Source organism: Antedon bifida, chromosome 1 (assembly GCF_963402885.1).
Source record: "Antedon bifida chromosome 1, ecAntBifi1.1, whole genome shotgun sequence".
Taxonomy (NCBI): domain Eukaryota; kingdom Metazoa; phylum Echinodermata; class Crinoidea; order Comatulida; family Antedonidae; genus Antedon; species Antedon bifida.
The window spans coordinates 9,463,401-9,490,239 of NC_136226.1; the positions used below are offsets into that span (position 1 = coordinate 9,463,401).

The following is a 26,839-nucleotide window of genomic DNA, read 5'->3' on the forward strand; positions in this document are numbered from 1 at the left end:
AACGGAAGTGCGTGAATATATTTCCTCAACAACGGAAACGCGTAGAGAACGCACAAAGCGTAATGCGCGTTTGCAAACATTGCTAACCACACGCGCTGTTACATGGTGACCGTTGCCTATGAACTGTAAACAAATAAAAGCTCAAACGAATTCAGTTCAGCAACGAAATGACACAGGAATCAGAAACGTCGGTGAATTTTTGATTTTATTCCCTACAATATTGCACAAATATATTACTAAAATGCATCAAATATAAAATAAACATGACCATTTCAGGTAAGCCGTGCAAAAACGTATATAAAGTAACTATTAATGCATTAAAGGCCGTTTGTGTTCGTTCGCCAGAAGCAGGCTCAAGTCCATTAAAGTATTGAGACTGATGATACTGTAAAACTATCTTATACATTACGTTTTTCCAGACTAATATCTATGTCGCCTATTCTTAAATGTACTGTTAATGTACGTAAACCATTGTACTACAGTATTCTACATGGAATATAGATTTTTAGGACATGATTTAAAACTACAAATATTAATGGCAACTAAATACAAATGTGGACAACTTTTGTAACATTGGAGCAGCCGTGAAGGGCTAGTTATTTGCAGCTTCAATTAATTTTCAATTCCCTGAGATTGAGTTGAACTTGCTTTCACACTAAACATACTTATATAGACAAGTTGCATTACTATAATGAGAAAGGTAAGTAATATAGTAAAATCCCACCTTTGGGACAAACCTATACAGGGAACGTTGCTATGGTTTGTTGGTCCTGAAGGTGTCCTGAGGTCCTACTGTAATTATTTGTGGATAAGTTCAAATTCTAGCTTTCATTTTCTCCCAATTTGATCTACCATTGTCTGGAATGTCTCTTTATCATATCTTCAGTACTCTATTGGCTTGGTTGAAGCTGTGTTACTTCTTCCAACTGTCGCTGAAAACCTAGGCCTAGCTTTTAACCGAGCAGACTTACTTTTGTTCTCTTTTGCAGCAAGCAACGGTGATCTAAAAACACAATTTCAATGCAAAAATATATTTAAAAAAAATTATTTCAGCCTATGAATTCAATATGCTTTTAATTTTTGTATTCACATTTATGGTCGAAACCTGGATATATGATATTCCATAACTTGTCATTGTGTTAACTTAAATATCAATAAGAAAAATCAATTTAAAATTGCTTTAAATTGAAAACAGATACAAAAAGGTAATAATCGTAAAATATACAATAAAATGTCACCGCACACACAATAATTTTACACAGCAATTTATTATTATTAGTTTTAAGAATAAAATTATTTTTATATACTCACTGCAATAACATGTCAATTGTATTTTGTATTGCTTGTGTTTTACGATGCTGACTTCCATACAAGTTTGATTTGATTCCGTGGCACTGAAAATAAACATTTTATTTTAATCAATAAAAACAATGAGTGAGCTTTTAACCTTTTTAAAATACAAAAATATAAACTTTTGTGGTATTTAATTAATCAATAGTTGATGACAAATAGTTTTTATTGAAAAGAAAGAGAGGAAATTATGCACAGAATATAAATAATTACCTTTTTAAAATATATTAATGCTTTATCAAGTTTTCCCTGAGCCATAAGAAGTGAAGCATACAACTTATAACTCTCACCAACCTCTTCACTGAGTTCACCATACACTGTGTTCTTAGCTGATATAATGCATTTTAACAAATCTATAGCTTCCTATATAAAGTGAATACAATTAGTTAGAAGAACATTGCATTTGTATAATGCTCTGGTCAAACTAGTGTGATGTGCTCAAATATGGTAGTGATATGCCCAAATATGGTAGTGATATGACATGACATTTTGTTGTTACATATAGTTTGATAGTGTAGACAGATCTTTAGATTTGATTTCTGTTTTTTATAATTTATTATTGCTTCACAATCACAGTATTACTGCAGTATTGCCTTCGAGTTTATAGTTCTGCAGAATCTTAATTAACATTTGCATGTAACCGAGCCTGTAGCCAGGGGGTTCTTTGTCCCAAAAGGAGACATACAATGTAAGAAGCACTAATGGACCAAAGCTATTGAACATGTTTTAGGCCTAATCTAGTAGATTTGCCTGCTGGCTAGGTGGTAGGTAGGATTGGCCAAATTGACATGAGCTAGACCTATTTACTAGCACTTTTGCTGGTCTCTATTTGGAAGGCCATGGAAAAGGATGGTTCTTTCATACCATACAAAACCCCCTAGCTATGGGCTTGGTAACTCACCTCTGTACGTTGTGTTCGTATGAGTAATTTGCAAAGCTCTTCTTGCACTTCAATTGACTTGGCATGATGTTCACCATGAACAACGCTATATGTACCAAGACTCTCTTCTAGGTAGCGTTCTGCAGCATCTATTAGAACAGAATATAGAAAAGTTAAGCTCTGTCTACACTATCAAAGTTTGACAAAAAAAATGTGATGTGCCCAAATATGGTAGTGATACGGCCAAACATGGTAGTGATATGACATCCTCATGTCCATATGGGAACATCACATTTTTTTGTCACATAAAGTTTGATATTGTAGACAAGGCTTTATACTCAGGAGTATAAATTGGTACCAGATATTGTCAACTCTCTCACAACTGGTGGCCAATCTTTACTACTATTCATGTTGTTTGCAAAACCATGCTTACTTTCTGCCTCAGATGTGCCAGATTTGGTATATGCCATCGCAAGCTGATAAGCTGTCTCTCCTGTCAACTCTTGTGGTCTTTTTGAACTTTGAAAAGATAAGCACATTAATTTAGTGAACTACAAATGTAAGCAATAGGTAAAACGTTGAAAGTATATTTTATTATAAAATTATGTGATGTATATTGTCCTTTAAATACAATATCCGTGTAAATACAAAACTGTGTGGCAGCCTTGTGTCAACAATTGATAAATTAAATGCTCTGAATGCCTTGATTCGATCCCAAATTTAGAGCACCTCACAAGTGAGTTGGCCTAAATGATAAATATAATTGCTGTGAATGCTATGTGTTCGATCCCGGAGTTGCCCAAATTTAGACCACCTCACAAGTGAGTTGGCCTAAGCCCAGTGAACTGTATTAAATATTTGACCTTATATATTTAACATGCAAAAATGCATTTTCTCTCAGGAGCTAAACGGAAGTGTAAATAGCGTCTATCATACCTTGAAGATGCAATAGAATGGGCCTGAAGGAAGTATTCCACAGCTCTATCATGATCAGCTTTGTCCTTCTTGCTTTGTTCTAGTCTTCCCATATCCTGGTAAACTGCTACTAAATCACTACTTTCCTTGCCCGAGTCTCCCTTAATCAGCTTTATAGCTTTTTCATAGTATGTGAAACCAGCTGTATGTCTGCCTTGACTGGCACACAACCTGAAGAAAACAATTATAAAAATATTATTATACATTATATACTGTACTGAAAGCACCCAAAATCATGGTCACTACTGTTTGTATTATATATTTATACTATTACTAGGTGACCTCTTCGGTTACACAATGGTCTCCCAGAAGGCCTAGTTATGTATGATCAGTGGATGTGATGTACTAGTACACCGGGGTAACTCCCTACTTGAAAGATGTACTAGGTTCTTTAAAGTGCACATGAACCAGATGTGTACAATGGACCTACGGTTTATAGTCCTTATCTGAAAAGACTAAATAGTCCTTACCCGAGAACACTCAAAGTAATACATTAGAGGTACAACGAATAAATGCATTATATAGACTAACCTTGCCAAAGCTAATTTAACTTTGATATCCAAGTCGTCTTGGTTGTATAGTTTTCTCCTTTCTTCACAACTTCTCTCTGCCTTTGCTAAGTTTTGCTCACCTTGGGGGTATGTTTGGAATGTTAAGGAATCATATCAACTATGAGATTGAATCAAACCATGATCAAAGAGATTATGTGAATAAAACTACCAGGATGTAATTGTACGGGGAGCAATACTAAAGATATTATTATTTAATAATTGTTACCAATATTTGTCTGTCATTTTAACAGATGAATAGAAATTAAATATTACAAATGTAATTCACGCAAATCATATAGAAAATGTTTACCAAAGCAAAGGATATTTTTGTAGAATAGTGCAAGCCCTCCCTAAGGTATAGTATGTAGTAATTAAAGCCAACAAAAGCCCAGCTTTGTCCTCAGTACTAGTCGTTGAATGTGCTTCTTTTAGAAGAATAGTTTTAGCTAGGCTTGCATGATGCTCTGCCTGGGGAGCTAAACCTTTAAAAAACAAAAAACAGTGTTAGAATTAGTCAACATTCTATTGGAAACACAATATTAATTCCTAACTTTATTGACATTATACCATTGCAAAGGGGTGTACTTTTGCTGATTAGTATGGCATGCTAAGGTGGACATAAATAAAGTACTGAGTTTGCACATACTACCCATTCATTGTTATCATCAAATGTGACTCATCTAAATTCTAAAACCTACTTCATGAAACTACATAACATAGCCACCAATGCTTAACTTATGAACATACACCTTTAGATAGTATAGCCTTGCGTGTGCTCGCATCATCAACACTGCTGAGCCTTGATTACTTTAAATATTTAGTGTACTTTTACCTCTTAGTTCTAAGTAAGCCTGGCCTAGGTTAGCATAACTATGTGCTAATTGCCAGTGGCCATCTCCATACACCAGTCTTGCCAGCGCTGTACACCGAATCCATTCAGCCATTGCTAAATCAACCTGCAAAATGACGAGTATATACATTGGCTTCATTAAAAACCTATCATTTATTTAATGACATAAAAGAAACAGGAGAGCTTGCAAAAAGATGATAAAAACAAAAACATTGAATGGTAAATTATGGTGATAGAGATGTCATAGTGCAATGATCTGATATCAATGATATTGTTAAATAACAATGACAATGTTGATGATAATATCTGCAAAAATCAACATTTTCTCACATTAATAATGGAATGTATTGAAAAATATAATTACAAGTTTACCTTATTTTTGGCTGTGAATTTGTTGGCATACTTTTCGGCTATATGTAATCTGTCTTCTGGAGAACCTTGCTCATATCCTGTGTCAAGAGTTATGTCCGAACCGTAATCAGACGACACAGCAGAAGCATCGTCCGACCAAACACTACTGCTGAAACAAACAAAGAGTAAACTTAGCACATTCCAAAGATATTTATCTACGGTAAGTAAGAAGTTTGGTAAAACAAAACATAATTTACCTAGCATCTTTTGGTGAATCTTCCTCTTCAGTGTGAATACTGCCATTTTTCTCATCACTACTGTCTTCACTTTCAAAACTGTCTGAGAATGACATTCTTCCAAATTAATTATAATGAGTTCTGTTGATCTGTGTGAACTAAAGAGAATAGAAAAAAATACAACAAATTTAAAATGTGTTATTTGTAAAACTGTATTCAATAATTTGCTTTTTGCTACATAAAAACTACAGTGACTAATGAATATAATAACATTAAATAAAATCCTATTATGTAGGATAGGCCTGGGCACCCCAACTAGTAAATTATTATTTTTTTTTTTTTTAATTTAAAAAACATCCAACAATAAATTACAATCGGCTGGCATTTATACTTAATTGTATTTGCTACGTAATACTGCATCCTCTACTCTACTACTAGGCCTAGTAGTACTACTACTACTACATACTCTACTAGCCATATGCCATGAAGTTTAATATAAAATAAAGTAGCCCATCATATACAGCAGTAGGAAAGTCGGTATTTATAGGCCTAAAATAGTATTTTATATACCATAGATATTAGATATACATCCGGGTCGGGCTGCTATGCTAGCTAATTAGGCCTAGGCTATACTACTACTCTAGGCTTGCCGGGCCCTACCTCTCTCCTGATAGTAATATAGAGAGAAGAGCTGGAGGCTAGCTAGCTAGCAAGGCCTAGAATAATGGAGATTTGATTATAGCAATTTAAGTAGGTATTCTAGCTATGTTTTGTCTATGTTTTAATTCACAGAATTAATTATGATTCAGTCATTTTAAACTACCACATTTTACCTTTCTGGGTTTATTTTTACACACGATTATTATAAATGTTTATTAATGAAATTCTTTCTCAACACACAAACTCGACTCTTTCCTCCGCGATTTCATATGTTTATGTTGTCATGAAAACGTTTCCAGAAAATGTATTAAATTGATTTGAATTTACAATCAATAATTAAATATATATAATTATGATTAACAATAGTGCTTTTAATTTGTAGTATTATATAATTCAATAAAATATATTTGGTAATCAAAAAATACTTATTACCTAGTTTGTACGCTAACAATTTAATTTTTAACATTTTATTTAACATAATATTTCTGGCAATTCGAATATACTAATTTGTTTACATAGGCCGTGTTCCAAAAATTAATAAAAATTAACCGATAATTAACCGGTAATTTTGTTATGGCTGCGGAAACACGGCCATATTATACTGTATAATACGTCACAACTGAAAAATAATTGGTTTTAATTTTGTTGTTCACTATTTAATTTTAATGGCACACACTGTAGTCACTTTGACAAAAAATCGGATAAAAAAAAAATATTTATCTGAAAAAACTGTAATCTAAAGCAAAGAAATATTCAAATTGATTGGAAGTCACAGTGGTTTTTGGTTGAATTTATTTTGTCTTTTTATAAGTGAAAATAAAGTTATTTTTTCTACGGACGTGATTAACTTTTTCAAAGACTTCATTTTTCATGTTTTTTGGGGGACAATACATCTTTTTTTTTTTTATGAGGGGAGAAGAGCAATATAACCTAAATTTAGGAGGTGGTGGGGGAGGGGGAGGAGGGCAAGTGATAGTTGTGTGTGATGGGGATGTTACAATCCGTTATGCTTGATTAATTAATGACGTAATGCTAAACGGATATAAAATAGAGAAAGATTTATAATCTGGGTTGTAATACGGGTTAGCTCAGGGACATATGATATGATGTGGAAGACGCTTGTTTTTTAATGGTATGCTGCTTAGTTGGGGGGTCTAAAAATGGGCATGGGCGATGTAAAATAAATCTCACTAGTTTTAAGCTCACTGTCACACATCCTATTTGTTAAACACTTGGACCCGTATTTGAATTTAGACTTTAAAAAAACACGCGCGCGGCACACACTTTCTACACTTATCTCTCCCGTATGAAGAATGAGCAATATTAGTCCTATGTATACCAATAGAGATATTATACATATCTCTATGGGTATACCATTTCAGTAGGTTGAACATGGTCGACTGACTCAATGGGTGTGTGGTGGTGCCAGTCTTGTCCACCAAAAGTCGAGAAATTTTGTGTCCCGGAACCAGTGAAAAATCATTGGTCCAAACTAAAAACGACAATAGCGATAGGTGGCGCTATTATGATGTCGATCAAATTATAAATAAGAAATTCCGATTTCCAATGTGTCCAAAATAAAGAAACTGCCAACAATGGTTGTGATTGAGTGCTTGGTGTTTGTACAATATCTCTATTGTTCGGTAATAACTGTTATGCACTGTACTCTTATTTATTTAAAAAAAAAATATTTTATCTGATTGGAAATACGGCCACTGAAATAATTGCATTTTACAAAATATTATACAGATATTGCTTAGAGGTGAAATATAAGATTTGACATCCCCGAGGGAATGATATGGCTATTTAATATATATTAGGCCTTATATAAGACAATAAAAATAAATTTGCCAAAAAAACAGACAGATGAGATAAAGTAGCACCTATTAAGGAGTAAACTTAGGGAACCAACAAATATCCCTTTAATGGATGTACCCTACAAAGGGGTTGAATTGAAAGTGTCCCTTTAATATGTGTCAATACTACTATAATGTTATGAAGAAGGAATTAAATCTATTAAAACCAAGACATTTGTAGGCCTACATGCATTACATCAATTAATGCATGGGATACATGCATATAAAAATGGCCGCTCATTAAAACACATGTGTGAGGGTACATACGAGACACACATTATTTGCATATTATTAACGAATGATCCTATCAAACTAGGCCTATGCCGTTTTCCTAAAGGTAGGCTAACAGATTCGATACGGTACGCTTTTTAAAAAATAGTTCCATCATGTTCCTTTAGACCATAGTGCGACTAGAATGCCATTCGTAAACTTTATTAAAAACAAATAACCAATTAATTTTATATTAAGTACATTTGTTAGCTTAAAAAGTCTCGCGGAAAAGAATTCTAGGCCTATACATACTGGGTTGTGTCCTATTTTCCACTAATGACCAACTCATTTCGTCGCTGTAAAATAAGTGCGTTCGTCAAACATAGGTTCATAGACCTAATATTATCATTATTTCTCTGTGCGGCGATTGAGTAACATTTTCCGTTTCATCATCAGTTAATGAATTTAATGTATATTCATAACTATTAAAATAACGTGGATAGGTTTTGGAAAAATCACAGCCCCACTTTAGTCCCAAATGTGATTGTCTTTACACCAAGAATGGCCAGCGGGTATGAAGTTTCACCCCACCCTCTTTTCCCACACAGCTAGACGAAAATGAATTACCTTTTTTTTCTTTGCAGGTACGTACTTTGGTGGGTTAATTAAAAGCAATTTAAATACTGACATACAACATTTTAAACATCCTGACATCCTTTCTGCTAACCCTTGTTTATTTTTATCTGAATCTTGCCTTAACAAGAATTTCGTTTCAATTTTTTTGACGTTATTCAACTGTCATAATCAAAGCGTAAGCATTAACAATTATTTAAATATCAAGATGTGTGCATTGGACTTATAATCAAGCTTTTTAGATTTATAATATCAATATTTGTTTGTCGCGTGGACATTTAAATGTTAAACCCGGTAGAATAATAGAACTTTCTCCGATTCTTTAGTGTAACCCGGCGAATTTTCTTCGTATTATCAGAGGGCGATTGAACCACTGTTACCGATTACTCAGTATTTTCACTTTCAGGGAAGAAAGATGGTTTTTATGTGACCCCCTTAAACTATTTTTACTACCTTTAAATGCGCTCTGATTTTATTGAATTCCCTTTTCAGTCCACTGGCTTCAACTGATTCTTTTATTTTAATTATAGGCCTATCCCGGTGAGCCTGAATTTAATTACTCCATGGTTACACACAGTCATTTTTGATAGATTTAAACAAAATATAATTGTTGATTGCTTACATACATTACGTATAAAAATTACTCCGTTTTGACAAATGACAGAATTTCTTGCAAAGTAGATAATTATGGTTATAGCAACCAGTTAAAATAACTGGCCTACAGTAAATTAATAGCGCAATTGTACAAGTAAATGAAATTCACCTTGCGTTGAATTGAAATGAAATATATTCTTGTCTAAAAGTAAAAAGTAAAAGTAAAATCAAAACAGTGATGATGAATACACAAATATATAAAATGAATGGCCTTTAATAATTTTGCGCATGCGTATTAAGTACAATGCAGTATGCTAGGTTTTCACTTTTCGTGTGAAACAGCCTTCCTTCGACGACTCGATCCCTTGTCATGGAAAGCAAAACGTAGATGCAGAAAATAGAGTATTATTCACCTATTCGACAACTTATGCTATATCAGGATTGTTCAATTCATTAGACTGTGGTTTAACCTCTCTATTTTAGTCAGAAAATTGAAAGACAATTCGATTTTGAGGTAAAACATGAGTGGTTTGCTACCCTTCACGCCTCCGATTGTCAAGCGATTGCTCGGGTGGAAAAAGGAGGATACTGGGGCCGAGGACAAGTGGTCCGAAAAGGCCGTCAAGTCGCTTGTGAAAAAGCTAAAGAAAAGTGGATGCCTAGAAGAATTAGAAAAGGCGATATCGAACCAAGATGCTAATACAAGTTGTGTAACAATACCAAGGTAAGCTTAGGAGGAAGACATTAGGCCTATATTATCGCCAATAGCTCAGAGAGAAACCTAGCTAGGCTAGGCATAACACAAACAAACGTGCTTTTGTATTGTTAAAATATTCGACGTTAAACAATTGCTTTGTTTTTCCGCTGGCCTGGCAGACGTGACAATGATGATGTTGTATAAGTAATACTTCACATGTATTCTTCAGGTCTTACGTTATTAAATTAAAGCTTCCCAAATTCTGATTTTTGAGCTATTTATTTATTTTAGGCTATGATTTAAACAAGTATATACTGTTACTAATACATTGTGCTGTTTTAGCGATCTTTGAAAAGAAAAAAAATCCTTTCAAAACTTTAAAGAATAGCCTAATTTTATTACTGTAGTAGACTAAAATGAGACCAGTAATTACAGTAATTTAAAATTGTGTGTCTGGTTGATAGATTGGGACCATGGATGATTGAGCACAGACTCAGCAGGTCCACTGAATAAGATGATTGATTAATAATAAGAAAGATAATTATGGCTCCATAATAGCTGAACCTAATCCCTCCTAAATAATTGGGGTTTTATTCAGAAAATATTTACATTCTTGCATTATATTATAGACATTGAAACATTTCTTTCTTGGTGGAAACTACTTGAGTATTATATACTATAAAATGAAAAAAATATTGCTGTACAAATACGAGACAAATAATTTTATTTTCACATTGCAATGTTGTTACACATTTCTACGAAAGCACTACCAACAAACGGACATTATTGAATATTTAGTTTACACTGTACTGTACATGGTTACAGTATGTGAAATTAGCATAGCCTTAAGTTATAACAGAAACGAGAGATGTAAATTATTTCACTGTTGGATCATGGAATTATTACTCCATGGTTGGATTAAGTCAGGCAATTATAAACAGCTATCATCTTTCCATTGTTAAATGAGTATATATAGTTTATTTGTCAAGGTAAGAAATCAAAGATTATTAATTGATGGTGATAAATTAAACAAAATGGATTAAAAAACTAGACTAGTCAACAGATGGAAAAAGAAAGCAAAAGGAAGGATCTAACCTCTTAATGTACTTGTCATATTATATACGACTTCCTTTTATAGATCTCTGGATGGTCGTCTTCAAGTATCTCACAGGAAGGGACTACCGCACGTCATCTATTGTCGACTATGGCGCTGGCCCGATCTTCAGAGTCACCATGAACTCCGTTCACTGGAAACTTGCGAGTACGCATTCAATTTAAAACGTGAAGAGGTTTGCGTAAATCCGTACCATTATATACGGGCTGAAGCACCAGGTATTTTTATTTTTAATTCCTATATAATATTTGATAATGCAGTACAAATTCAAAGAATCTGTTCTTTCTTTAAAATGCAAGTTCTGTTCATTCATGCATTTCATTGACATGCTATTGTTTAAGATCTAGAAATACTAATTAAATTTTATGGTAACCTCATAGTTTGAAAAAAAAATTGTAAATTATGAAAAAAAAAGAATTGCACATGATGGCATATATGTTGATGTGCTCATTTATATTTCCCCATCATTTGTGCAAACTGTTGGTCGGTTGTAATGACAGACCCTTTGTATTATATTATGGAGGTATTCTCTCCAGGTTGTGGAGGTGTCCGTACTGCTGTACACCCGAAACACAAAAATAATTTTGTCTTGTCCTTTTACTAATTCACTGTACTGTACAAGGGTTGTAATATCGGAAATATGTAGGTAGATACAGGAAATCTCCTTTGTTTTCACTATTATACTTTTTTTATAGTTAACCTAAAAACTTACCTGTATTGATATTGAATAAGGAAGTGCACTATTGCAAACCTCTTTAACCTTTAAAAACCTAAAAACGATACTGTTGCTCTTCTAAAAAAAAAAATTATGTTGTTGAATAAGACTTTTTAATGTCACAATACACTTTGACCAACAAAAATTGATACGAAAACCCCTTATAAAAATTAATTTAAATAATGAAAAAATCATTTTTTTTAAAGTTTATGTTTATGTGACCATTTCTTCATATCATTACCTGTATTTTTTATTTAAAAAATTGCCTTTTCAAACATTTATTATTTAACCTTATTTATACAGTGTATCTTTTTAAAGAAAATCAAGTTGAAACTAGTACTACTATTTATTATATTTTATATTTCAACATTTTAATTTATAACTTTTAAAGATTATTAATTTTAGGTGTGTTGATTCTGTGAAAATGTCATGATTCAACACAATTTATACATCATATACTTGAAATAATATATATATAAAAAAAGAGTAAACGTCATAATGCAGAAATCAACCTTATCAAATTAAATGCTTACGTCAATGAGGACTATTGCTTGTTTAGATAATTCACTAATTTCCTATTTTAGTTTTAAGTTACTGTATACAGAATGCTAATTGCTTTGTTGGATAATGTATCTAGCGATAATGTCTACATTGTTCTACTAGTAAAACAGTAACAACATTTTTTTAGGTTGTTTCAATCAACTCATTTTACCTATAGTTAGATGTTTACAGTATAAGGCAGTCTGTACAATCAATCAGTGTTTATGATTTAATTACCCAAACTTATAACTTGAACATTATTAAAAAGTAAACATAAACGTAATTACAGTAGAATAATGTTTACATTTAACATTTGTAATCCATTATAAAAAATAAACAATTATTAACCGGTTAACTGTAACTATGAATTTAGAGAAAAATCAACCAGTTTACAATGCATTCATAAAATATGAAGTCTAAAATTTGTTTTTTTATATCAACATCATTGTGTTTATTGTCTCATCTCAGACAGTATGGCATACCATTACCTTATATATTATATTTGTGCTTTGATGTGTTTAGTAGTTTTAATCAATTCATTATCAGTGTAACTATGAATTAATAAAATATCTAACAAGTTTACTTTGCATTTATAAATATAAAGTATACAAAATTTTTGTTCACTTTTTATATTAATATCATTGTGTTTATAAATAGTCTCAGACAGTACAGCATACCTTATATATTATATTTGTGCTTTGATGTGTTTAGTAGTTTTAATCAATTCATTACTGTAACTATGAATTTAGAAAAAAATATAACCAGTTTACAGTGCATTCATAAAATATGAAGTATAAAATTTGTTTTTACTTTTATATATCAACATCATTGTGTTTATATAATAGTCTCATCTCAGACAGTATGACATACCTTATATATTATATTTGTGCTTTGATGTGTTTAGTAGTTTTAATCAATTCATTATCAGTGTAACTATGAATTAAAAAAAATATCTAACAAGTTTACTTCATTCATATATAAAGTATACCAAATTTTTTAAAACTTTTTTATATTAATATCATTGTGTTTATAGTCTCATCTCAGACAGTACAGCATACCTTATATATTATATTTGTGCTTTGAAGTGTTTATTAGTTTTAATTAGTTTCTAAAAGTGGGAGAGGCACTTAGTACCAAATTCTTTCACCGACATGACTATTTGTTCCTATGGCATTGTTAAATATATTAATTCTTTTTTTATTTGTTAGTTCTTCCACCTGTTCTTGTACCAAGACAAACAGATATACCAAGCGAGATAGCTTTAGATGACTTGTCCAACACAATACCAGACAATGCCAACTTTCCTGAAGATATTAAGAGAGAAATTCTTTTACCACCAGGTACAGTATTGATTTCATTCACATTTATTTGAAACAGTCCAAGAAAAAAGAAAAAGCATACATTTACAACAGATGGTAACAATAATAGGAGCTGTTTTAGGGATCGGAAATAGAAAGTAAAAGAACTTGTCTTATACCAACTAAACAGAAAAAAAGATAAATAAACAACTGCATGACAATGTTAGATATATAAATAATAATGATAAAAAAATTCATAAATGTTTCAGATGTTAATATAATTGAGCATATTAGAGGGAAATCTGAAACAGTAGAGGATTCCCCACGAGGGATAAATAAAGAATTTGAATTTGAGATATTAATTAAAGAGGTTGGAAGAGAGAAAAGGGGTGTGGTGGCAATTGGAAACCAGTGAAAGGTCTTTTTGTGATTTTAAAGGTCCCTACAAAGCAATTGTTTTTGATAGTTAAACAATTCAATTTTCAATTCATGTTTGTACCCACACTGGTAAACCGTTACAACATGTTGTATGGACTGCTATTAACCTTTCCATAGTCGCATAAACATGCCTATTATTATGATTGATTGATTTATGCTGGTAACTATACAGTACAACATACATACACATATTAAACTTCATAACTGTATATAAAGTAAACAATCATCAAACCTTTGTGAACCCTAACTACATTACTCATTAAAAAGACTGGTATTCGATAACCTTAATATATTCATATTCACTCATCAATTATTTTGTTGTGAACAGACAAACTTTAATGTACTGTACATTGTACTGTAGCAAGTGGATTGTATTACTGTAGTAGTTAGTTAGACTTCGGTCGGCGATGGACGGCCCCGTCCACCACTCGGAATTTGTCTAGTTTCGGCGGGCTAGGCTTACGCTAAATTATTTAATCCTACCTTGGCTTAGCGAATTATAAATATGCCGACGTGAAAAAAAAAAAATCTATGCAAAATCAATATATTACATGTTAAGATTTAACATAGGCCTAGGCCTATTCAATTATTATGACATTTCACTGTTTAATGAAAATGGCCCTAGTATTCTGTAGCTAACCCTGACCATAATTAATTTTGAGTGAAAAAAAAACATATGCTACGTGTGATGGTGGAAACAGTTAATTTAGAGTAGAGAGTATCGCGTTTCATGTCATGTGACACAAAATCTAGGTACACGATCTTCGTTGCGTTTCCAGGCCTGCCATATGAGCCACAAAAAAAATCTAGCTCTGTGCGTGCAATCGACGTTCCGATACTTATTTAGAATGTTAGCGATCTTTTGTTGTCGGCATCGTATCTGGATCGACTGGACGTTTTATTTTTATAAGTTGACCAAAGCCTATACTACTAGGCTAGTTCATTGTGGTTCACCGTGTGGTGCCATCATGCCTCTACCGTGAGAAATTTCTATTTATTTATATATTCGCTGTCGAGTCGAGTAGATAAAAAACACCATGAAAAAATGATTAGGATTAATAATATTTATTAATAAATGCTTCCGAGTAATTTACAACTTGGTCCTCCGTCAGTCAAAATTGACTCATTAATTTAATTGTGCACACCTTGTTACCTCAGAAAAAACATCGTAATGCATTTTTTCCGACCTTATTATGAAATGCGTGGGTTTGGCGGAGTAGCCGGACACCCCCTCCCCCACCCCCCGATTATTTGTTTTGGGGGGAGGGTCGCCGACCACCACTCATGACATGCTGATGACATCCCTGCTCTTGTAGTGTATAATACTGTTGTACATTGACTAAACTCTGTCCTTTAAATGTATAGTCTCTCAGTAAGATGAGTTAATTGTGGTCTCTAGTAATATTTACTCTATCCAGTGTGTGCTCTATGATCATAAAGTACTACCGATAATCAAGGGCATCTTTTTTTTATTTAGTGCACTGTACAGCTTACTGTACTAGTTTTATAGCTAAAACACTTGGCTGTTTCGGTTTATATTTGTGTCTTTTCTCTAATCCTAATGTACATTGTTATTCCTGCTCTATACTGTACATTTTTTACACTTTGGCTCTAGAACTGGAATGTATGTTTAAATTGCTTCCAATGGTTTCATTTTGATTTTGGTCACTTTACTCGTCTTTATTGACGTCCTCCATGACGTTCATCATGTCCAATGACTTTTTGGAAAAAAATAGTTCTTCCTCATATTACTCATTTTGAGTGATATTTTAAAGACATAATTTTATTATGGAGCATTTAATTGCATTAAAATCATTATCAGTATTACATCACAGATATGGATATGAATCTGATGTAGGTAGGTGTATGAATCAAGACTATTATGACCTGGTTGAAAATCACATGTTAAGTCATTGACGTAATAAAGCAAACATGTTGACTTCATAATCTACCATATTTCCCGTATTGGGATCTAATCTTAATGTTCAGAAGTGGGTAGTGAAATAATTGAATTTGTCAAATGGCAAGTACAAGAAATGTCATGTCATACTGTACATACTGTACTGTACTATTAGATACAGGTTGTGTACAGAACCCAGTATTTTGTGGGAAATAATTCCAACTCTGTGTTGAGACTGTACTGTACATATACTCCCAACAACATTTATTTTTTGCCAAATTAATTCTACTTAACAAAATTATTATTTCATTGACAACCATAAATGATGGATGCTGCCCGTAGAATAATCCAGTTTCATCCCCAGTCATGATAATAATAGTAAACGATGGATGCTGCCCGTAGAATAATCCAATTTCATCCCCAATCATGATAACAGTAAACAATGGATGCTGCCCGTAGAATAATCCAATTTCATCCCCAATCATGATAACAGTAAATGATGGATGCTGCCCGTAGAATAATCCAATTTCATCCCCAATAATGATAACAGTAAACAATGGATGCTGCCCGTAGAATAATCCAATTTCATCCCCAATCATGATAACAGTAAACAATGGATGCTGCCCGTAGAATAATCCAATTTCATCCCCAATAATGATAACAGTAAACAATGGATTCTGCCTGTAGAATAATCCAATTTCATCCCCAATCATGATAACAGTAAACAATGGATGCTGCCCGTAGAATAATCCAATTTCATCCCCAATCATGATAACAGTAAACAATGGATGCTGCCCATAGAATAATCCAATTTCATCCCCAATAATGATAACAGTAAACAATGGATTCTGCCTGTAGAATAATCCAATTTTATCGCCAGGCATCATCATCATTATCCAAAATGCAGTACGCTTGGGTTTTACAAACACTGTCAAGTATTGCAACAATCATTTTTTTATATTAGTTAATTTTCACACAAATCAAAATGTTTACTTATTACTGTATGTGACAGTACAGTGAGTATGGTATCAACAATGACCTACATATACAGTACAAACTACTGTATGTGGTGGTATATTTTGTGGTGAGTACTTTATAGTTGGTTGAATACAATTATAGTAGTATTCTATACTGTATTATATAATTTATTTAAACGTTATAACTTGTATGCTGTATCACGAATGCCTTTGTCCTATTGAACTAAGAATGGCCTTTTGGTGGTCTATCACTACCATTATTTCACCCATAACAAGGTCACCTTAACCTAGCCATTTCCGTTTTGCCTCTTCCATTATCACTATGAGGTAAATCAAATATTTAGTATTATTTCTGGTAATTATAGCAAATAATTTAGAATTAGAATTTCCGTTGTGGTTAGATATTGAAAAGCCTGTTTAATTTTTATTAGATATGTTTAAATTTAATGAGTTGCAAAACATTTAGAAGAAAGTGTGATTGTTGTACTTGACCTGATTTAAAATGGACTATGTTGATTTTGCCCTTGAAATGCTTTGTTGGTAGTTGTAGTCCAGACTGGTTGGGTTGCAGGTTGGCAACCTTCACTACAGCAAAAAAGCACACATGTCTAGCATACGTATACTGATTTTATTAATGAAATAATATTATTTGAAGAGTTAGAATTGAACAAAAAATAAAAGATCATTCAGGTAATTTTAATTTTATTTTGTGAATATTTATTAGGTTATTATAGTTAGGCTAACTTATATTGTTTGTGTGTGGGAGGAACAGGAAAAGATTATGTGTATTATAGCAAGTTTAGATTTCAATGTTAACATTTAGTTTTAATTGTTTGTATTATTGATTATAGCAATTTAAATTGTAATTGTTTAAATGTTACATACAGTAAACAATTCGTTAATTAACAGTTTTTGTTTAAAAGAAATTTTTTAAAGGAATGGTAGTACAGTACTGTATACAGTAGTGATCCTTACCAAAATACAGAGGCCCTCTTTCTCTGTACATTTTCTCATTCATTGGGATATTAAAGAGTTTCAAAACCCTTCTTGCTTGCAACCCAAATCAGGGAGTTGTCTAATTGCAACTCCCTGCCCAGATAATACTGTCAGAACAATTTTATTGATAATTAATAAACTACCTTTACTGTACAATACACTATATGTACAATTTATTCAATTACAACTATAACAATGTAGCTCTGTATCATTTTAGCCAAACATGTAAAGTCTTAAGTCTACTCTAGGCCACCATCAAGAGACAATTTTGAATCACTGTATGCACAGTAACATAACAATAAGGTTAACATTCATATCAACAGTATAGCCAAAAAAAAGACTATTGGTACTGAGATAATCAGGTTATCTAGGTTAAACTGCGTAGTTTTATGTTGTTATCGTAGATATTGGCATTGTTCCAGTCCCAACAAAACCTAACCTGTCTTACGCTAGTTAACTTCTCTGTATCAGAATTTTACAATCCGCTTACAGGCAGCCATTGTTGCCCAGTAAATATTGACCAATGACCTCTCCTCTAGCCTCCTTCCCAGTTTGAATTTAAATATGGTAGCCTATGACGATTCATGTTTATGAATGACGTAGTATGTTTCTGAAATTATAAGAATACTATTCAGTCTCTGTTTACTTCCTGGACTATCTTTGTAAACGTTAACACCATCGATCTATTCAAGGAATATCTTGTATTGAGTGGACTTAAATTTGGTGGTAAGATAAACAATAATTGTATAAGTACTGTATTATCACAACAATCATGAGTAGTAGTGTGTGTTTTTGTGGTAAATTCGACGTATTTCAGACATCACTGGCCTGGGCTTTTTTAATCTGCGCTTAGCATTAGCATTGTATCACACAGTATGTATTGGAACCAAGCCAGTTAGGGTTACACTACCGTACCTAGTTCTGTATAATATCGGCAGGCTTAGTGGTGGGTGTGTACAGACCGCATTCAAATTACTTACCAATTTAGTCTCTAGTTTTTTGTTAACCAGCGTAGTACTACAGTAGTACTGTATACTGTACCATAGTCAAAATAGAACCGGACTATTGCCGTTAATAGTACAGTATCTGTGTTGGGGCTACAATATACAGTAACTATTGCATGGCTGTGTTTGCAACATTTAAAGTTTTAAGTTTTGAATAGCCTTTAAATGATATGCCACTGTGCAGAGGGATGGGTCCATATATCCAAATATGCACCAAAATATTTCCTTTCCTAGAATTTTAAATTACAGTTTTAAATCTCTAGAAAATATCGAGAAAAAAAAATAACATTAACAAACTTGCATTACTGTATCCATATTATTTTAATTTACAAATTTACATATTCTTTTTTTTTTGTAATAATAATGATATATAACAATAATATAATTTTTATTACAGATTACCCATAATACCCTCAAAACCAGACATTCATATAGACAGTTAGGTTGACCCAAACCTTCTCTGCATTTGACCCCAGGTAAATTGGCAACTTGCCAGCCTATTGCAGGCTTGATAAATCGCATTACATTAACATCGGAGCTGTGAATTTCTTGGAAATAATATTAAAAATTACAGTTATGGGTATTGTAAATGTAAATTTGGGAATTTTTAATTTACTATAATATATAAAAAAGATTCTTTTCTAAAAATCAGTACGTTGATGTAATTTTTTTTTCTTCATACGCCCATTTTCACAGATGACGTCAATAGAATGTGTAATTTAATAAAATGTTATTTAATTCAGGTTCACAAGTTGTGCTTTAGTTACTGTACAATAATTTCTATTTAAAATTACATTGCATAATACTTTAGGACACCCCAATTTAGGGGATACATGTGTATTCATGGGACACACACATGCAGGGGACATAGCTATGAAAGAGACATACCTACAGTAGGAACACAATTTGTTGGGTCCCAAATGTGACCCTCTTAACAGTTAATAGTATAGTACAAATATATGTACTGTATATATCCTGCTGTATATACAGTAGGTAACAATACATAAATTATTAAATGTTATAAAATTAGATTATCTACAGTACAGTATATGTTGTTACTAGTTCTTTCATAAATAATTTGCTCATACAAACAAAGATAATTTCAGTCTTTCTCTTCCTTAACCTTTAATGTTAATGATTTGATTTATTTTAGTACGGTAATCTCTTTTCATCACATTTTTTGAAGAATATGAGATTTAATTGACAAGGTCTCATAATAATAATTAATACATTAATTCATGAAAATACAAAATTCTATAAATTAATTTTACAAAAAAATGTGATGTGCCCAAATATGGTAGTGATATGCCCAAGTATAGTAGTGATATGACCAAGTATAGTAGTGATATGACATCATGTCCATATATGGGCACATCACATTTGTTTGTCATATAAAGTTCGATAGTGTAGACAGAGCTTTATAAACACTACAGTACTGGTTTGGTGTTTGCATTGACATTAAATATCATTTTAATTGGTTAATTACAAATTCAACAAGGATTCCATTACTGTCATACTGATGTAGTTTAATGTTTTTTCTCAATAAATCACTACCCAAATAAATTGATCTCAGTTTTTCCGATAGAGCTATATAAACATAATATTTAAATACTATGTCAGGGATGTTCTCAACAAATTAAATTAATATAAAACTGTCGTTGGTTTAATACTTACAATAGTTTACAATTATTTTAAATAGTATTTAATTATTATTTTATTACTTTGTCCTTTTAAAAGATATTTATTTAACATGTTTTTTGTCGAATAATTTCCATTTTTCAGTGGTCCATTGACATGGCTATAAGGTTGCTATGCAACAAAATACCTAATTAGCTAGCTCTTTCCATGTTTCGGTAGCTTGTGTATTTAACTGATAGTATGTTCGTTTTGTTTTGCAGAGACACCACCACCAGGCTACATGAGTGAAGATGGGGACACTAATACAGAAAGCATGGACACGTCTCAAACTGGAAGTAAGAGTTTTATATTTTTTTCCTATTATTATATTTGAATAATACAGTAAACATTTATTATATTATAATATCTACAGTATGTATATGATTTAGAAAGATTTAAAATTTACAATTGAACGACCATCGAGAGTGAGAGAAAACATTATCTGTACTATTATGTTACTTCTTTTTATTCTTACAGATTTTCTTAATGAAATTCTATGTTTTGATTATCATTTATCAATAACAATATTTCTGCTTACTAATTGAAATATTTCCAAATATTTTCCAGGTGCTGCTGTGTCCCCTAGCCCCAGTGATTTTCAAGGTAAGTCGAACTATGATTGATGGATATCACATATGAAGTGACATGAAACAAACTAGTCACATATGAAGTGACATGAAACAAACTAGTCACATCATACTGTAGTTTTAGTAGTGAACAAGGCTACATTAAGCTTAGTTCACACTTAAATTGCCATAGGCACAATATAAGTTGGTTGCCCAATTGCTCAATTGCAATCGACAGTTCGGATAATCGATCATGTCGTGATTGGTTAAAATATTTGTGGTGCGCTTACTTCTTTGAGTTGCATCCATCCAAGTGAAAACTATGCTTTATTTAATAAATCCTGATATAAAAAGTAACCAACCTTAAAAGTTACAGTATGATTACATTTCTACCAGTTATTTTTATATGTATTAGATTGTTATAATTTGTCCTGGTAGTTATCATTTCTAATAAATGTTTGTTGCTTCCTATAAATCATACATATTCTATGTTAATAAGTATTACCTTACCATTTATTTTTTCTCATTTTCAAATGTTTGTAATTTTTGTTCTTTTATAACAAAAGCCAACATATTATAAACTGGTCTTGAACATTGTTCAATATCATTAAATCATATCGCTTCCACAATTATTATGTAGATGAAAATACATTACACATCATGATTTAAACATTTTTTTTATGTTCTAGATGTCCAACCAGTCTCTTACACCGAGCCAATGTTCTGGTGTTCAATCTCGTATTATGAGATGAACCAAAGGGTCGGCGAGACTTTCCATGCTTCACAACCATCGTTGACTATCGATGGTTTCACAGATCCTTCCAATTCAGAGAGATTCTGTCTTGGTTTACTCTCAAACGTTAACAGAGAATCTGTTGTGGAAATGACAAGGAGACATGTCGGTAAGAAAATTTTTTATATTGGATTATGTAATTATAATTATAGGACACAGTGCATGATGGCATTTTGGTTGCCATGTATGGTACGCCACCAAGGCCAGATATTTATACTTACCTCAAAACATCCCTCTAGGCGATAGTGGTGAGTAAAGCTGGCCTAACCCTTGTATTAACACAGTGCATAATGGCATTTTGGTTGCCATGTATGGTACGCCACCAAGGCCAAATATTTATACTTCCCTCAAAACATTCTTCAAGGCGATGGTGGTGAGTAAAGCTGGCCTAACCCTTGTAATAACAAAAATATGATAGTGAGTAAATTATGAAATTATAAATTATGACGTGAATGGCGCCATGAATTTTGGTGTTCATATAAATAATCGGGAGTTATGCCTCTATCATATAATTGCCTAATTGTCATAAATAAATAAAATAAAAAATACAATAAAAAAACACTTTCCTTGTAATAGTTCTATGTCTTGTCTCACAATTTTTGTACCGTTATTATTTTCATCATTTTATTGTTTTTTAGGTAAGGGTGTGAGGTTATATTATATTGGAGGTGAGGTATTTGCAGAATGCTTAAGTGAAAGTAGCATATTTGTTCAAAGTCCAAATTGTAACCAGAGGTACGGATGGCATCCTGCAACTGTGTGTAAAATCCCTCCAGGTAAGTAATAGTCATGGATGGTGAGTTTTACTGTTTACTATTAAAAAGCTGAACTGACCAGGTCTCATGTTGATATTATTGGTTATTGTGGTTTACTGCTCGGCCATTCAACCTTAGGAAAAAGACTGCTTAAAAACCACACAAAAAACCTTAGGCTAACTGCATTTTTTCTAAGTTAAGGAATGTAAACTTTAAAAAAAACTTTATATTGCCCTCATTCGCCCGCATCTAGAATATGCATGTCAAGTGTTTGATCCTTCTTACAATATTCACTATAATAGACTAGAACGAGTCCAAAATTTGCATTGAAAATAATTTGCAAAGCATGGAAAATACCTTATGTCTCTCTCTGTTTTAGGACTAATTTATTATCTCTAAAGAACATCGTTCATATTTAAAATTGTTAACATTTTTCCGTTTTGTTCGATTTATTCATTTTATTCCTCCTAATATCTTAGTTCAACCAAAACGTCGATCTGCACGTTTCCACCACTCAGAAACATTTTTTATTCCGTTTACTCGCACACAGGCATTTAAATCATCATACTAACCCTCTGTTATTTCACTTTGGAACACATTACCTCAATCTGTAGTTAATTCACAAACCATTTTATCATCAACCTTTCGAATTATTTTAAGCACATATTTCTTTTACTGTTTTTCTGTATTAAATTAGCCACTAGCCTTGACGGCTATGTGACTATCTGGCTTTTTCGGGAGACATGTCTCCGAATTGTCATAAATAAATAAAATAAAAAATACAATTAAAAAAACACCTTCCTTGTAATAGTTCTATGTCTTGTCTCACAATCTGATATGTAGATAGATGCACTTTATATCATTTAACAGGTTGCAATTTGAAGATTTTCAACAATCAAGAATTTGCTGCACTCTTGTCGCAGTCCGTTCATCGTGGCTTTGAAGCCGTTTATCAACTCACACGTATGTGCACAATTCGTATGAGCTTCGTTAAAGGATGGGGCGCTGAGTACCGTCGCCAGACAATCATAAGCACTCCTTGCTGGATTGAAATGCATCTCAATGGACCGTTGCAGTGGTTAGACAGGGTGTTACAACAAATGGGACCACATCCTTTTACTGTAGGAAGCAAGTCATAGAAATACACTTCAGTTATAAGGCCAATTTTGAGTACATGATTTTGGAATATTTACTGTTCATCAGTCTCAAGCTTATAGATATAAGTAAGCTTATTTTGAGTGTGTCAATCGTTTATATAACTACTTAATAAAGTAGATACTGGTGGCTAATCAATGGATATCAATATAGTAACATTTTTAATTTTTAAAAAAAAGATAATAAAATTAAATATTTTTCTTTTAAATTGTTTTAGATCTTTTAGATTGTAATATAGTTTTCAATTTTATTGTCTGATACTTGCCTTGACTATTCATTTTTACAAAACTTACAAACATAATTTGCAGCTAGTCCATCATGTATGGTTGACAAAAAGGCTATACTTAATACAAACTGAAATAGATTTGTAATGATAAAGTTTGACAATCAATTTTTATGTAAGAATTGTCATGTGTAGACTATTGTATTAAACAGTTGTTGAGGCGTTATACTAAAAACAAAAACAAACCTTTTTACTATTAAGGTGGTCCCAAATTGTCTCAGCTCGACTCAAATTGGTTATTGTCATTGTTTATTCATATTTTTGACTATGAGTTTTCTAAAACAAGTGCCCTATCTTAGTTTTTTATTTTCTGTTAACATATTGATGTAAATAGCCTTCTTTTTTGTAAATATTTGCTTGTATTTTAAGTAAAGAACAAAAGTATGTTGTATTAAACCAAATACATCAACATGTTTTATTCGGATAAATTTAGTGGTGCTGTACCAATTGGAAATTTATAAGATTCAAATTGCTGTATAAAGATTGTTTAAATAAAGAAATAATTATTATTAAAGTTCATTTTGAAGAGATCAAAGTAGAGTTTTAAATTTTATATGTGAAGTTTTTTCACATGTTGATTATGTCCGTAAATTAATTATAATGACTTAAAGGTCTGTTTTGAGTTTAAAAAAAAATATTTTAGGATTCCCTCCTAGGCCTTGATTGTTGATACAAGTTTAGTTTAGTCAACAAATTAGCCTGCCCTTCAAGGACTAAAAAACAATTTGTCGAAATCCGCCACAATTTAGTCGAGGTTGGCTTAATTTAGACAGATTTAGCTCAAACTACAATTAAAGACCGGGTTAAGAACACGGTAGCAAATGTGTTGGAAAGATTTTAGGATTTAAAGAAAGATTTTTAAGTGTGTATTGTTTTCTGGGAATCCAAAAAGAAACATTAATCTTCAGGACCTACAAAACTGGCACCCATAATGCTTTGAAGTAAGGTGGTCATTAAGACTGAACAAGAGAGGGCTCACTAACATGGGGATAAATTATATGACGTTTGAAGGCAAAATGTTGCTCCTTGTCTATACATTTAGCTTACTTTTACACTTGCTGTAAATACACCGTATTGTTATTTTAAATATAATAAATAATATATAATATCCTGATGTAATATATAGCCGTATTAGATATTTTATGTGCATGTTGCAAGAGAAATTTAGGTTAGACCAACTCGAAGAAAAGGCAGCTGATGTAAGCAAAATATACACAATTTTTACATTAAAGTAATATTTTTTTACAATTTGTTCGGTGCTTGATGTAGACATAAAAATGAAACCTTGTTTTAAGAAGACATGGTCAATTGTTTTAAATGCTAATTATATTTGATGAAGTTGAAAGAGAGAATATATTTGGTTATTTTATACAGTAGAACATTCATTGGGGTATGTTTGATCTGAAGGGGGTTGTGGGAAGGTAAAAGACGGGAAGAAAACGTGTAAATAACACATCAATACAAAGATCCTTCTTCCCAAACAGCAGGATGACTATGTGTGTACATGATGGCCTAAAGTTAATTTTGGGATATATATATAATATACTGTGTTGGATAAAAGACTACTATTATAACTACTCAAACATCTTGCCCTCTGCTGTTTTTTTTAGTTACTACTGTAAATAAATGTATCGCTGTTAAGATCATGCTTGGTTTGTAATTCACATTGTAGACAATAATTGTTGGTTCTACCAATCTGTGATATAATATAAACATGCTACACACACTACATGATAACAAATCATGTAATATACAAGGTTGTAATGCTGTAATAATAAATAGGGATTTAATGGGTGAATATATTTTGTATAAAAAAAGTCTTGAGACCGTCTTCACTATGGTTTTTAAAAATGAATGTAACAAGTAAATTGTTTTATATGAAGAAAGTTTTTAAGGTAACTCTATATACATTATGTTCTAGACAATGAATATTATATTAATACTGCTGTTAACCAGACAAATGTCAATAAATTACCGTATCTGTATTTTGTTGTGGGTTTGGCTTTTAAAAATTTGATATTAATTCTATGAAATATTGCAATGTCAAATCAAAATATTATAACAGTAATAATTTTGATTAGCGCCCTCTATTGGACAGTGCCTATGTAACTTTTTGGTTGTCGTCTGCTGCTGCAGGCAGTGTGTGCTCCCCCAACATCCTCTTTCGAAGTTGATTTCGAATATAATATTTGGTAAGTAAAGCTGCATTTTTTTTTGAATTTTATACTATGAATTGATTGTTTTTCTGAGCGTATATACGTGTATTTTCGAAAAGAAAAACATATTTAATGCAATTTGTAAGTACAGTACCTACTAAGCATGCATACTGCTTTAGCTAAGCTCTCTGGCATGGTTCTCTAACCTGATCTGGTTGGTTGTAGAGTAGGCTGGCACTACAGTAGGCAGGCCTCGGCCTGATTGATGTTACCAGGTCAAAAGTGTTTTATCATCTCAAAAAACAGTAATATAGCTACTTTAATCCACTACACTGGTACAGCAGGTATTGTTGAAACAAAAAATGTGTAAAAATTGCCTAGCCTAGGTGCTAAAACCATTGTATTGAAATTTAAGTAAGATCAACTCTAGGTCAGCATAAAGTCTGTTTACCTGTCTTTAACAGCCAGAAAATAACTAATTGTTCCAATTTATGTCTGATTAACTAATTGATTATGCATGCTTTCCCTGTTCAACTCAACTATGAAATTAATTTTCAGATAATTGAATAAAATGATTTACGCATGCAATATCAAAAATATATATTCAGTTGATATTGTTATGTGGTCTT

At 32.2% G+C, this 26,839-nt stretch overlaps 2 protein-coding genes across 3 annotated transcripts; one reads left to right on the plus strand and one right to left on the minus strand.

Annotated features, from left to right (window-relative positions):
• Positions 1-188: 188 nt before the first annotated feature.
• On the minus strand, positions 189-6,115 carry LOC144843154 (tetratricopeptide repeat protein 23-like). 2 transcript variants are annotated; one of them, XM_078710090.1, is made up of 12 exons: positions 6,027-6,115; positions 5,215-5,351; positions 4,979-5,123; positions 4,589-4,712; positions 4,079-4,238; positions 3,737-3,844; positions 3,167-3,376; positions 2,664-2,749; positions 2,252-2,379; positions 1,564-1,713; positions 1,312-1,394; positions 189-1,003 (listed from the first exon to the last, which is right to left on the minus strand). In XM_078710090.1, the coding sequence occupies exons 2-12, from the start codon at positions 5,307-5,309 to the stop codon at positions 883-885; spliced, it is 1,410 nt and encodes a 469-aa protein (XP_078566216.1). In that variant the 5' UTR covers positions 5,310-5,351; positions 6,027-6,115; the 3' UTR covers positions 189-882. The 2 variants fall into 2 exon arrangements, with proteins under 2 accessions (XP_078566216.1, XP_078559638.1); XM_078703512.1 differs by having other exon boundaries at positions 4,979-5,126.
• A 3,376-nt stretch (positions 6,116-9,491) lies between these two features.
• On the plus strand, positions 9,492-26,030 carry LOC144840797 (mothers against decapentaplegic homolog 3-like). The gene is made up of 8 exons (XM_078696836.1): positions 9,492-9,870; positions 10,982-11,175; positions 13,421-13,552; positions 20,724-20,798; positions 21,070-21,105; positions 21,758-21,970; positions 22,500-22,637; positions 23,487-26,030. Exons 1-8 carry the CDS (start codon positions 9,668-9,670, stop codon positions 23,753-23,755), a joined length of 1,260 nt encoding a protein of 419 aa, XP_078552962.1. The 5' UTR covers positions 9,492-9,667; the 3' UTR covers positions 23,756-26,030.
• The last annotated feature ends 809 nt before the right edge of the window (positions 26,031-26,839 follow it).